The sequence below is a fragment of the Pseudochaenichthys georgianus genome, chromosome 9 (assembly GCF_902827115.2).
Source record: "Pseudochaenichthys georgianus chromosome 9, fPseGeo1.2, whole genome shotgun sequence".
NCBI classification, from domain to species: domain Eukaryota; kingdom Metazoa; phylum Chordata; class Actinopteri; order Perciformes; family Channichthyidae; genus Pseudochaenichthys; species Pseudochaenichthys georgianus.
The window spans coordinates 42,412,965-42,428,085 of NC_047511.1; the positions used below are offsets into that span (position 1 = coordinate 42,412,965).

A 15,121-nucleotide genomic window follows, 5' to 3' on the forward strand; every position below is an offset into this window, starting at 1 on the left:
GATGTGTTTATTTTTGTTTCTGTCGAGTTTGAATAAAGAATTTTAAACGATGATCAGTGAGATATTTTGTTCTTGTACATATCATATTCTATTTACATGTATTGCACTACTTTTTTATTTTGTATTTTATTATATATGTTGGGTTGTTGGAGGAGTTCAGGTCAGAAGAATGCCCTTTCTACACTGGACTGTAGCGATGTGCAAAATAACACCTTTGAATTTGAACATTACTGTTACTTTTAAAGGAGTCTGGTGGCTTTGAGGAGAAAACATTAATTGTAGGTTTTCGACTTTAATAAATTGAATAAATCCCTGTCCCTTTTTTTTTTACTTGAAAGAATATTAATTTCCACCAGTGTAACAGGCCAGACAAGAGGCCAACATGGTGTCATATACCCATCACTCATTGGAGCTGATACACCCCACTGAAGACAAAGGCCAGATGTGTGGGTTTCTTTCATCCAGTGGGAAAAAGGACGACAGACAGATATGATTTTTATAACCGATTCCTAATCGAATCACTTCTGATGGCTGTTATTACCTTGCAGACGCGAGCCACTCGGGCCACGTTGAGCTCGGTGTCGCAGTCCAGCTCCAACGCCCGCTCGCTGAAGAAGAAGTAGATTTTGTCGTCGTCTCCATCTTTACTGCCGCTGCTCTCCCTCACCAGGGCCGAACCCACGAAGTCCGGCTCTGCACACCGCACACGCACACACACACACACACACACACACACACACACACACACACACACACACACACACACACACCACACACAACACACACACACACACACACACACACACGGAAGAGTAATTTGAGAAAGTGTACTTTCTTACAGTAAAGACATACATCACATGTGAACGAATAGATAGTCTCAGCCTGCAGGTGCATTTGGACTGAATCACATCTCACACACACACACAAACCTGCCTGTTACACCACACACACACACACACACACACACACACACACACACACACACACACCACACACACCACACACACACACACACCACACACACACACACACACACAGCACACACACAACACAGCACACACACACACACACACACACACACACACACACACACACACACACACACACACACACACACACACACACCACACACACCCCCACACCCACCCACCCACACACACACACACACACACACACACACACACACACACACACACACACACACACACACACACACACACACACACACACACACACACACACACACACACACACACACACACACACACACACACACACACACACACACACACACACACACACACACACACACACACACACACACACACACACACACACACACACACGACACCTCCATCTCATTCCCTGCCGCCCCTTCTCACCCGTCTGTCTATTTTCTGTCATCACTCTCTGCTTCGCATCATCTCTCCTCCAGTCATTTCTCACTCTCAGTCTCTCCACTGCTCCCTATTATCGGTCCATTTTGTGTTTCTCACTTCGCCTCAGATTCTTTTACTATATCCAGGCCTTCATTACATTTGGAGTGATATGCTTTTATAGAAGAAAAAAGACAGATACAGGCTTTCTTCCGGACTCGAGCGGCAGGGGGCTTTAGATTCAGCTATTTTCTGTGCAAAGATACATTAGATTTTGAAAGATATGTTTTCAGAAATAGCCTGATAGAGAGATGTTCTAGGTTTCCAGCTGCAAGGGGCTTTTGATTCATTGTAAGGTGTTTTGTTTGAGTTACAAAGACTCAACATTTCCCAAGATTAACTGTTCTTTTTCCGTATAAAAGCCTTAATGCTGTATTTTAAGCCACCGTGGGATATTAGAACTCTCCACTGAAACCCAGGCCAATTGAATGCTTTTATGCTGGTTCGAAGCTGCTTAAATTAAGGTGAGGATAGCCTCATAGGTCTAGTTTTTAATAAAAGCCCCATGAATAATAAACGGACACATCGATCCACCCTCAGCCTCATCTGTATGTTCCTCCCTCCCTCCGCCTCCTTTCTTCATTCCCCTCACTCTATCTTTTCATCACCAATCCTAATGTCTGTTCTTTCATCAGCCAATTTTCCTGCTGTGACTTCATCCTCTTCTCTGCCCCTCATTTCTCTCGAGGTATCTCACTCCTGCTCCCCGAAATAGATAACGATCCTTCGCTTTAGCCGAGTCCTACGCTTCATTTCCTGCAACTCATTTCTCTTTTTCTCTTGTTCTTTTGCATGTTTCTGGCTCTTTCTTTTTTAATGAAACTGTTAAAAATAAGCCGCCGTTATCCCACTCGAATGCAATTCATTTTATTAATGTGTTGCCATGGAAAACAAGTCTTGAAGCTGAACTGATGAGGAATATTTGTATTCATAATTACTATACTTGCATGGATGAATAGATTTTCTTCACAAACATTTAATTTTCTTCTATAAGTTTTGAATAGACATGATAGTTTACTTTTTAAGATATGTGTTCATATTCCTTAACACTAGAACCGCCAACGGGTGCATTTTACCCGCAGCTGTTTTTTGATTGTATGTCACTTTTTTAAAATAAAATATTAAAGTCTCCCAGTACGTGACTTTTCCTGAAAGTGTGTTATGTAGCACCCTCTGTTGTTAAAAATTGTCAATACGAAGTCAGATTGAAAAAATCGGCAAAAGAAATTGCCATTTATACCCATCAGCACCAGCGGGTAATATTTTACCTCATAGAAAAGGCAGCATGACGTGTTGCTATAGCAACGCCTTTTGTCTACTGCGGTTCCTTATAGATAGAGAGATAGATTGAGAGAGAGACAGAGAGATAGATAGATAGATAGATAGATAGATAGAGAGAGATAGATAGATACACTGAACAAAAATATAAATGCAACACTTTTGTTTTTGCTCCCATTTTTCATAAGATGAACTCAAAGATCTAAAACATTTTCTATATACACAAAATAACCATTTCTCTCAAATATTGTTCACAAATCTGAAAAAAATCTGTGACAGTGAGCACTTCTCCTTTGCCGAGATAATCCATCCCACCTCACAGGCGTGGCATATCAAGATGCTGATTAGACAGCATGATTATTGCACAGGTGTGCCTTAGGCTGGCCACAATAAAAGGCCACTCTGAAACGTGCAGTTTTGCTTTATTGGGGGGGTCTGGGGGGGTCCGAGAACCAGTCAGTATCTGGTGTGAGGGGTAGGGGTAGGGGTAGGTTGGGGAAGAGCGCAGGGCTACTCCGTTTCAGAGTGGCCTTTTATTGTGGCCAGCCTAAGGCACACCTGTGCAATAATCATGCTGTCTAATCAGCATCTTGATATGCCACACCTGTGAGGTGGGATGGATTATCTCGGCAAAGGAGAAGTGCTCACTATCACACATTCTTTCAGATTTGTGAACAATATTTGAGAGAAATGGTTATTTTGTGTAAATAGAAAATGTTTTAGATCTTTGAGTTCATCTCATGAAAAATGGGAGCAAAAACAAAAGTGTTGCGTTTATATTTTTGTTCAGTGTAGTTATAGATAGTTATAGATAGATAGATAGATAGAGAGACAGATAGATAGATAGATAGAGAGAGAGAGAGAGAGAGAGAGAGAGATAGACAGATAGATAGTTATAGATATAGATGGATAGATTTGTACCTAAACAAAACACAAGTCTAACACCAATCGTTTAAATCAGCACTGGTAGCGATATTTTATACTTCATGCTATCTGCACAAACTATATCCTATGAAAAGCTGAGAGTCCACAGATTCTATTGGAATAAGTTTCATCCCTGTGCGATCAAAACTCACTGTTCTGTATGGTAAATAAAAGAACATTGTACCTTGAAAATCAATAGCGGGTACATTTGACCCGTTGGCGGTTTTAGGTATCCAGCGACCTCTGGCGGTTCTAGTGTTAAAGTAAGCTACAAATGTTAGCATGTATGGTTACTACAGTATTAATTCTAATGAGAGAAGGTAACATGAACACAATTTATTATCAAGGCCCCATAACTCCAAAGTAAATACTTGACCCGCTTTTTATGAAGCCACATATATTGTCTTGACATTCCTACAATGAAATGGCATTTTAATGACAAATCAGGAACACATGTACTTAGATTCATTTTTGGATTTACACAAACTGGCAAGAATATTAAGCTAACATCAACAAATGTTTGTGTATGCCCTAGCCTCCTTACTGTCAGACTGCTCAATATCTAAAGTTAAGTAAATTCAATATAAATACTTCAGGAAGTTTAATCCATTTCATACCATTTGTATTCATCACCATTAGCTATAGAGCTTCGGTATTGTCACATAGCTACGTGTTACTTGATGAAGATTTGTCAAAGTCATCGCTCAGCCCGTCTTTAAGTATTTTTGCCTTTTTTAACATAAACCTTGAAGACACAAATAAAAGGGCATAGCTTTCTGCCTTTCCAAGTACGTCTTTTTACAGTGAGCATTCAAAAATGGTAGAATTAGAACAAAACAAGTTTGAAATAGTTGTTCTATTCTTAATAATGAACTTTATGCTTCTCAGTTTCCATGCGTCGCCATGCACAATTATCTGGTGTGGATACAGACGTTTTGTATTGGAAATGTGGCTTTTAGCATTATATTTAGAACCCTACTACATTCGTTTTAACAAGAGCCAGCTGGAAAGATTACACATGAGCTGGAGGCTGTTCAAATAAGCTGTAAAAGCTGATAAACTGCTAAATATGAAAAGCTTGCTGTTGTCAACTTCTATGTGATTAGATCCATTGTTTCAAAAGGAATTATGAGCAGTAAACGTGCCATAGTCATCGTTGTAATCCACGCTAGAATAAAGCTTTGACTCATTGGTAAGAGGGGGCGGAGCTAAGCAAACAACCATTTTGTTCCATCTCTTCCTTCCCCTCTCTAATTGTGTTGGCCGGTTTACCTCTTTCTTTGTCTTTGTCTTTCTAATGTCCACTTTAACTCACCATTGAGCCAGGCGGGCAAGTATTCGCTCTTCATGCTGTAGTGCTGTACGCCCAGGTTCCTCAGAATCACTGGCTCCGTCCCCAGGAAGTTGTTGAGCGTTGCCGAGTACAGCTCCTTATCTGTAGCAGAATGCAAGCGTTAGTTTAATTCTGTTCTTGTACAGGCCTGAGAGGACATCGGTTCAGCCGGGAGTCACACAAGGAGACGGAGAATGGATGTGTATTGGGTTCAGCCGGGCTGTTCGGTGCAGGGAATGCAGCATGCAACGTTACATTGGACTCCTGGACTCTCAGTGCAGTCGTCTGGCTGCAAAGCAGATGGGAAATGCTGCAGGAGCAGTTTGTGGAGATTTGATGGACATTTAATGCCTTCCGTTAGAGCTGTAAAAACACGGCGCGGTTCACTTTAGTGTTCACAATGCTGAGATGGAACAACAAGCGCTGACGGTGTGTTTGGGGTTGATATATTGATGTGAATGCATTTCCAGCTCAGGATGTATCATGCTTGTTGGGTAAACAGGACACTTAAATGATTGTTACACTTGTTCGGCAACACTTAAAAAGGATACATAAGACAAAATCCCACTTTTGTATTGATTGTGCGCGACACTTTGATATCTGCAGTGCCTTATAACCCAACACAAGGCAACCGAGTCAGTGTTTGGGGGGTGCTTGGAAAAGAAAGGGATTTATCAAGCCATTCACAATTGGCTTCCCTTTCTATGTCAGGCTCATTACATGATGCCGCCCCCCGTCACCTGAGCATATCAACCAATGGCTATGCAATATTAAGCCAAGACCAGGTTCAGCATGTTCAGGAGGGAGGCTCAAAGAGACATGTGGCGCGTGGACAGAGCGTTTCAGACAGAGGATGAATCCAGGTATATTCAGAAAGATAGTGTGAGGAAAATACTGTTATTTTTAACATTAAAGCATGTACAGACATTATTTTGGAAGCCTCATTTACAAGTACCTGAACATTTGCAGTGTATGTCCCCTTTATTTGTATTTGGAGTACGTAAAAACAGTAGTCTGGTATTTAAAGTATGCGCTTATTACTCACCCACTATAAGGCCAGTGTGCCCTTTGGCAGGGTCATACGGGCATTTACCCTTTCCATCCTCCAGGTCAGCAGGATTCAGGGTAAAAGAGTCTGCGTTCTACACACACACACACACACACACGGGAAATCAGGCATTTGTTTTTCTTGGTCAGTGTGCGTTATGACCCACATGACACAGCTGCAAGCCCTGTGTGTCTGTTAAAATGACCACGGCTTCACCCCACGTCATGTTGTCCTGTCGCATCAGCGTCACATGTTTGCACACACACACACACGCTCACACACACACACACACACACACACACACACACACACACACACACACACACACACACACACACACACACACACACACACACACACACACACACACACACACACACACACACACACACACACACACACACACACACACACACACACACACACACACACACACACACACACACACACACACACACACGCAATAGCATTCACACATTCAGATAACCCAGCATGGGACACTTTTTTCTATTATATTTTTTTCATTTTATCACACAGTTCTCTTAGCCTGTAGTCAGATAAAAGTTGACACCTGTCAGCAGCGCACGACCAAAATAACTCTGTCTAACACACACACACACACACACACACACACACACACACACACACACACACACACACACACACACACACACACACACACACACACACACACACACACACACACACACACACACACACACACACACACACACACACACACACACACACACACACACACACACACACACACACACACACACACACACACACACACACACACTTACCACATAGGTGCACTTGGGCTGGAAGGCGTAGGTGCCGCAGGTGTAGAGGTGTGTGTGGTTGTAGCTCTGCAGGAAGCGGATGTAGTTGAAACACTCGGTCTGTGGAGAGGAGGAGGGATTGTTAGAAAGCTGCTGTGTGTCCTCTGTTGAGGTGAAGCCCATTGCCCCGTGGAGACTCTGTATGCTCACACACACCTCTGAGACTCAGCTTAACTGCAATGCTTCAATGCGACTGCTTTTGAATCTTCATAACCTTGAGACTAGAGCACGTTACTCATGATTAACTTTCTCTTGGCAGCGCCATTCGTATATATGTGGATGAACAAATGGTGCAGAAATATTAGGGACACTGAACATTTCGCAGCCTCCAAGAACAGTCATTTATTCTGAGTAAGTGTTCATTGTTATAATCTACCAAGACCCACAAGACTTTTTCTTTTTTCAGGATTGGGATATAAGAAACACATTTCTTATGTTTTATTGCATCTAGTGGGTCTATTTCTTCCATAAAAAAGTACTTTAAAAGGCACAATTTCAAATACATTAAGTTCCTTTATCATCTCTTCCAAATCATCTCCTGACAGCATGTCTGGCTCCCTCTCAATGTTTTTTATAAAAAAGTTCTGCCTCACTTTCTGTTTCCGTAAATATGGAAAATAAGATGTTAACTCCCTCCCTAGAAATACGTGTTTAAAAGGCTTAGAATGGACAAAACACTACATATAATATAATCTAGTTAAGACTCAACAGTAATAAAAAACATCCAATGAAGAACATAAACAATATATATTATACATCTGATCATTTAAGTCCCTCACAGTGAAATGTGTTTTCTGCAGACAGCACATGTGCCTTGTGTGTGTGACATCAGTGGAGACATCAGGACGGACCACACTCCTTTAGGACTCAGATAAAGTGCCCGCATGGTGTTTAAAATCAGGGCTTGAGTGTCATGTCCTCCACAGAGGAAAGCAATAATGTCTCAGAAGGAGAGGACGTCACTTAATAGATGATGTAACCACATGATCTAAATAACCTTTACACTGCGACAAAAAAGGTGACAGGATGTCTCCATTCAAAAGATTTGTGGGTAATTAATGTGTAAAATATGCAGCGTTTCCTGGGCACTGCCCTTTAATGTCTGCGCGGTGATGAACAATAAAGCTCTGTGAATGGGATTGGAAACAGATGCTCACACATGATGCTACAGGCATGAATAATTCAGTGCGTCCAGCAAAGCAATATCTGCCTCTCACGGGTGTTATAAGAGAAATATGATTTTGTTTTAATACATCTTTACAGAGGCTGTAATCAGCGAGGATAATCGGGACGAGATGCATCTGGCAGACGCTCCTCGTTCAGGCGACTATTACATAAAAACACTAATCATTGAGTATCTCGACGGGCAGTGTAAACACCATATGCATTCATGTTATAAATAGGACATGTGTGAACATTCACTTAACTCAAGTAGCTTTAAATGCACTTTTGATGAAATGCACCCAAGTGTCCTGATCACGGGGCACCGCGCTGCATTTTAACAACCATTCACGCGCCAACAGGAGAAGTTATGACATGTTTTAATTCAATTTGAGTTAAAGAAGTCCTCCTACGAGGTGCTGCCCTCCACTGAACTGTTTCCCCTTCTGTTTGAAACCGCATCAAAGGTAACTGTTGTGCAACGGGAGAGGTTTTCCGCTTCGTCTCTTAAACGTCTGTGTGTTTCTATAAAATATTAAACGAGACTCCCTGCAGATGTACTTTATGCCCTGTAAGCAGTGCGGAGCCGGGCGGAGAGGAAAGAGAGTGTTTTCCCTTTCAGTTACAAAACAAACAGTGTAATCAGATTACTGGTACATTTCTAAAACGTGGGGGTAAATAGCAGGATAATAATGTTAGTATACAACGAAGAGAGCATGTGTTCAGATGTTATCTCTTCTCTGTAAGCTGTACTGTTCTGTAGACTAATACTTTAAGTGTGTACTTCTACTGCCTTAATCTGCTTCATGGTTTTCACTTTCTTTGGTTCATTTTTTCTGTTTTTCATTTAGCAGGTGAACCTATATGTTCAAAGAATAGTGTGCGTGTGCTTACCTGTGTGTATTAAAGTAAATCGAAGCATTTTCTGCGAGCTCAGATTTGATTTCTGCCATTTCTTTTCCGAAACATAAAATCCTTTTTGATCCTAAATATCTTGGTGTCTTCTTTTATTGTTCTGTTTCTTACATAATGGATAAGAAAAAACCTCCTATTGATATTTATTTTCTTGTATTTATTCACATTGCATTTGATATTGCAATAATCCCAAAGTAATGGGAAGTATTCAGGTTGGATTATTAATAATAATAATAATAATACACAACACTTATATAGCGCTTTTCTAAAAACTCAAAGACGCTTTGACAGAGAATAAAACAATAGTGAGATTACTGATTAAATGTTCTCTATTTAGAGATAATGAGTAATTCTAACAGATTACATTTTACAGTAACCCTACCGACTCTGATCACAACTGATGGTGAGAGCTTAGAGTTAATACTGAACTACCGAGAGCTGTTGAATATCATCATTTCATATTTGGAAAAAGTAGATCCACGGAAATGTTTTATCTGATGAAGTCTTCTTTTCATTACGAGAAGCTAATGAATATTTCAAAAGGAATAGTTTTCCTGCTGAGAGTCAGATGAGAAGCCACTCTCGTGTGCTGCGTGTCAGACTCTCGCTGCGGCGGGACTTTCCCCTCTCTTTTTGTTGCTCGAGACAAACCACTTCCCGGATCGGCCCACCTCAAAAGCTGCTGATGCTGCCTGGAAGACGCTGTGAGCTAATGTAATGACTGGAAGCCTTCCAGTTAGAAACCCCTCAGACTGACTTGACTAAATGTAATGGAGCAAAGTGAAGTGTAAAAGCTACCGGCGTGTAAACTCCTGTACACGTGGCCTTGAGAAAAGCAGGTAATCCCCAGAGGATGCGTGTTACCTGGTTGTTCTTCCCCTTGGCCACACACTCCCTCTTCTTATCCTGCGGAGCCGGCCACTCGATCTGAAGAAAGAAAGACACAGATGTGATGAGGAACATGTCGTCTACAGGGAGGATGCTGTCTGCCTTTTCCCTATTTATCATTTTCTAAATTAACCACACAATCTTCCTCGGTTGGCCGATGACCAAGGGAACAGCACATTAATGAAGCTTAATTAGAGCACATTGACTCGATTTGCTGCACAACATGGAGATACAATGTTTTTTTAATTAATTGGAGGTCAATGTTGTTCCTCACCTTGAACCAAAGCCATGGTTAAAAGCCTTTTCATTACCACTGTTTTCCTATGATAACAAGTAACAATTGAGATCACAAGCTATGTCTGTCATCCTCTCTCAAATTACAAATGTTGTTTCCCCCAAATGACGGCATATTGGCCAAGACCCATAACACTACATTACATGTTAGACACTTTTATTCAAAGCGACTTACATACTTGTGTCTTGCCCAGGGACACAACGACATTCTGACTGCAGTGGGGTTTGAACCTGATCCCCAGACCAAGGCTCTATCCACTGCGCCACACGCCTCCATAACATTTTTAATATGTCAGGATCCCGAGAAAAAGACTCGACCCCGAGCTCTCAAGCGATTGTTAATTGGAGATGAAAACCTTTATAACTCCCGATCTCAAGAAAACTTATAAAATCATAATGATTTCAAGTGAAATCCACCTTGACCTTAAGTACGGTGGCCCTTAAAGGTCATGTTTCGAACAATCTATAACCACCCTTTGCCCATGAAAGTTATTAATGTTATCACCACTAACATTACAAATTAGTTTGATTTATAAATCATTGTTTACTCGTGGCTTTGAAGTTATGGCATTATCCCGAGAAAGTTTCTCTACTCGAGCTCTCAGGACATTTGTTCGTTCACACCGGAGTACTTTTCCCATAGTTCCGATAGTCCCTGGGATTTTGCGTTCACACCAAAAAGATACTTTCCTGGGAGAAAAAGGTTCCCATTTCTGATTGGCTGGGCGAATTGCAAACCACGCCCCATAAAACTCCGAAAGGTTTTGTGAAGCCGCCATTGTATTTGCTGGCATTAGCATTATTAGCATTAGCCCAGTGCAGAAACGCAGAGAGACTAACTTATGGCAACACAAAAGAAAACATGGGAGCGGTGGAGATGAGGAGGTGTCGGCGTTCTGGCGATTTACTCGGAAGGAAGCCAGTCCCCAACTCCGGGGACTTCCGGCCGGGGACTTCGGGCGGCAGTATACGCCGTGAAGTTGTTTGCGGCCTGCCAGTAAACCCAAAGCAGAAGAAGAAGAAGTGACGTCAGCGTCTTCATTTGCGTAATCTTCCCTCAGAGAATTTATTCCGGTGTGAACGCGATCTTCTCATGAACTAAGTTGGGAACTAAGTACGGCAAAGTACTTGGTGTGAAAGCGCCTAATGACATACATAACTCTAGATCTTGAGAAAACAAATAAAAGTAACTTTATTTCACAGGAAAACAGAGGAAATACGATTGAAGCGTGGCCATTCAGGGCTTCCGTACTACAGATACAGATAACTAAATAGCTGCATTTCTGTTAAAACATGTAGTACAGAGGAAGCAAATAAAAAAAAACCTTCTGTCCATACTTTCCTTAACCTTTGCTTTTAGTGCTTTCCAGTAGCTGATGCTTTTTTTAATGTCCGTTTGACACATGGCTGAACTTCGCTCCCTGCATTGAGGTCCAACATATGAAGTGTGTTTACTGAGAGGTTTCCACACCATTAGCAATAATTACACTGGTCATTATAGACCGAGAGCACATGCAGAATTACACTCTGATTTGCTTGGCTGCGCTTAAACCAACAGCAATCAAACAATGGGTCATTGCCATATACTGCGGTGGTAGATAAAGTACACTTTAAAAACTTGACGAATGATATACTAACCGTCATATATTATAATACCTTTTATTATGATAATATTTCAGGGGAAAGTCAAACCTCTGAATGTCCACATTTCATTCTCACAGTAGATAAAGTAACACGTTAATATTTAATAACTGAATTAATGATTACGATGACAGATGACCTGCAGGATGTGTAGTTTTAACAAATGCACTGGAGTTTTCAGAGAGAGACAGGGTAAAATGAAGCGTAGCAACACCAGAAGTTTTTTTTGTGACTTCTAATTTGTTCCCGAGGGATTCTCATTCGTCACAAGTCGGTGTCTAATGAAGAAATGCACTCTTCGTTTGCTCCACACAGATCAGTAATGTAATAAAAAACCTGGCAGTCGCAGGATTAATGTCTAAAAGCATAACGAGACACTGCCATGAACATCCTGTACCTCACGCTACACACAGATAGCCTTTGCCCCCATTAGTGTCTATGGAAACATCTTAGAGTCTTAGTGAGGAATAGGATTATAGGGTTGAGTTACAAATAAAGCCTAACGGATGAAGCAACAACCTTTATTTTTGCAAGGAGTGCTGTAACGTGGCTATACTTGTTTCCGCATTTAAAAATGTGTTTTCTCCTTCAGTGTTGGTGCAAGTAGCGCAGTCCACGCTCAGTCCATTAGCTAATGAGTACAAAAATATGTTTTAAAGTGCTGGTTCAAATTGTACTTTACAGATGGTCCCGAAAAACAAAAACAAATCAATAGTGGTGGAAAGTACATTTACTTAAAACATGTTGTTTTACTGCGAGTATTTCATTTTTTGCTACTTTATACTTCTACTCCTGTATATCTCTTGGGAAGAATATTTTGTGTTTTTACTTCACCGCATTTATTTGTCAACTTATCGCAAATTTGATTATTGAGATTACATTAGACGTCATTTGTTGACGCTTTTATCCAAAGAGTAAGAGTACTGTGGGCAATCGCCACAGGAGACATTAGGGGTGAAGTGTCTCGCCCAGGGACACAGTGGGACTCAAACTGGCTATCCCCTAGTTCGAAGTCCAGCGCACTATCCACTGAGCCACAGCCGTGTGTTATTATGTGTTATAATCAACACATACATTTGACTTAAGTTATACCTAGTCAATTCACGAGCTACACAGCAGTATATGCATTAAATAAACTAGGTCCATCTTCACTAGCTGCAACAAACAATAACATATTGTCATTATGCATCAATAATAACTAATATATACAAAAAGAACGTAGGATTTGAGCCTTGGCAGGCCATTTACATGCACAAAAAACAATATACCACACTACAGGGAAGGGACAAACAAAAAAAGCATAATAGGGCCCCTTTAAGTTACATTTAGTATGCAGGATTTATACACATTGTACATTATTTCTACACTATGGTATTACAAGTTTCACTGAAGTACTTCTTCCAGCATTGAGAGCACGATAATGTGAACCGAATTAGAACAACATTTCCAGCATTTAGTACTTTTTAAAATGCTGAAGCAAGGTGAATTACCGTCGCAAATGTAGTCAAAATTGGATCAGCGGTGTCTGAGGTATACCACACGGGACGACTGAACAAAACTAATAAGTGAAAGAATGAAAAACAATCTTCACGGGAACGAAAGTAACTAAATAATCTAGGAGGAAGAGCTTCAGACTGGAGCAGCTGTCACAACAGAAAAAACAAGTGTCTTTAAAACAGTGAAAAATCCCCAGAAAGTCGGACATGAAGGTAATGAAGGAAGACAGCCGGGAGGAAATAAAGGGAGGAAGGGTGAGGAGGGGGGAGAGTGACAGAAAAGATGGATATTCCCTCATCTTTGCTCATGTTTCTGTATCGGCTCTTTTCTCTGCACACGGCACACTGGAGGCTGACAACAGGTGGCCTTATTATGACTGTAAGACGCATTACACTCACTGAATCAGCCATGTGTGTGTGTGTGTGTGTGTGTGTGTGTGTGTGTGTGTGTGCGTGCGTGTTAAAGCTGCTCATTAAGGCTCTACATCAGAAGACAATTCCCTCCCTGCTGCAGGCCGCTCACACCTTCGTTGGACTGCTGTAATTGTATTGATTGCAATATGGACCAATTATAAAGGGAGCAAAGCGAAACCAGATTGAGTCTCGGAGGCTTTGTCATCTCTGCGTGTGTAAAGATGTGTGTATCAGGTCAAGAGAAGGGTATTTATAGAGTGCTGTTAAACAAATAGGGTTGACACGGAGGGACATAAGAAGATACACAAATTAAAACTACAATACATATGAGTGAATGAGTGCATCGTAACGTGTGAGAAACAGGGCCGGTGGAAGTTGGCGTGTGTGTGTGTGTGTGTGTACGCCCACAGTATTTGTGCTGACAGAAGTGAAATACTGGAGCCAATAGCCACGCATTTTAATATTTGGCAGCGTACTCGCACTATTACTCTAGAAGGCTTTTAGTAGGAGATAACATACATAACTTAAAATAAAGTAATAACGTGTTAGAAGACATCTGAACTCATGAGATCATATAAAATCCATCCCCTGATTAACGATGAGTCATTACATTGTAAGACCTCGTAGCTACTCTGGATCATATGCATGTTTAATGGCTGAGAGAGGAAGTATGTCATGTATGGACACACACTGAGAACATTCAGTTAAAGGTTATTATATAAATCCAAAACACTGCACATAATGACACATCAATAGTTTATATTACGGGTAATAAATAATCACAATGGAGCTTGAAAGAGACGTCCTTCAGACATGTTGGATTTACGATTGTTTCAAAAGAATGTACGCCACTTGAAATGAAATACAGGACAATAACTACAATTGTAATGAAGATTAGCGCAAGTTCAAGCAGGAAGACCAATATCCTCTGTCTGTCACACGTCATTCCTCTCTCAATAAGTGATCGGGGGCGTCACTCCCCAGCTAGCCAATCACGTCCCTCGCTGCACCCGCTAACCCCGTTAAATCTGCTCTTCCCTCTCCGTCAGCTGTCCTCCTCCACCCCTACGCCTCCTAATACAGGGCCAAAATAAAACCTTCTCCCTTCAGACCGGACCGAACTACTTATCACCACCGCCAGTGTCTAGACCCCGGGGGGTTTCATCGGAGCGGTGTCCCCCCTCCTGAATGATCATCCTGCAAACCGGGGCCTAATCGCCAAACACCATTCCTTTCACTCGTTATAATCTGTCAATCATTCTTTCATTCATATTATGTGTCCCGGTAATAAACACGTATATCATACATCACGTCTCTCCTGACTGAACTGCTATCCTGAGCTGCATGACATTAACATCTTTAATGCAAGAGACATTTGCTACATTGCAGCAAGATATTGTCTGAAAAACAGATATTATTCAAAAATAAATTAATGTAATGTCACACAA

At 41.2% G+C, this 15,121-nt stretch overlaps 1 protein-coding gene across 1 annotated transcript in view; it reads right to left on the minus strand.

The window, feature by feature from the left end:
* Positions 1-15,121, minus strand: part of sema4c (sema domain, immunoglobulin domain (Ig), transmembrane domain (TM) and short cytoplasmic domain, (semaphorin) 4C) — a 61,824-nt gene that overhangs the window by 26,257 nt on the left and 20,446 nt on the right. The window contains 5 exon segments of the mRNA XM_034090567.2: positions 542-693; positions 4,954-5,073; positions 6,017-6,113; positions 6,826-6,924; positions 9,805-9,867. Coding sequence (XP_033946458.2) covers positions 542-693; positions 4,954-5,073; positions 6,017-6,113; positions 6,826-6,924; positions 9,805-9,867 — 531 coding nt within the window.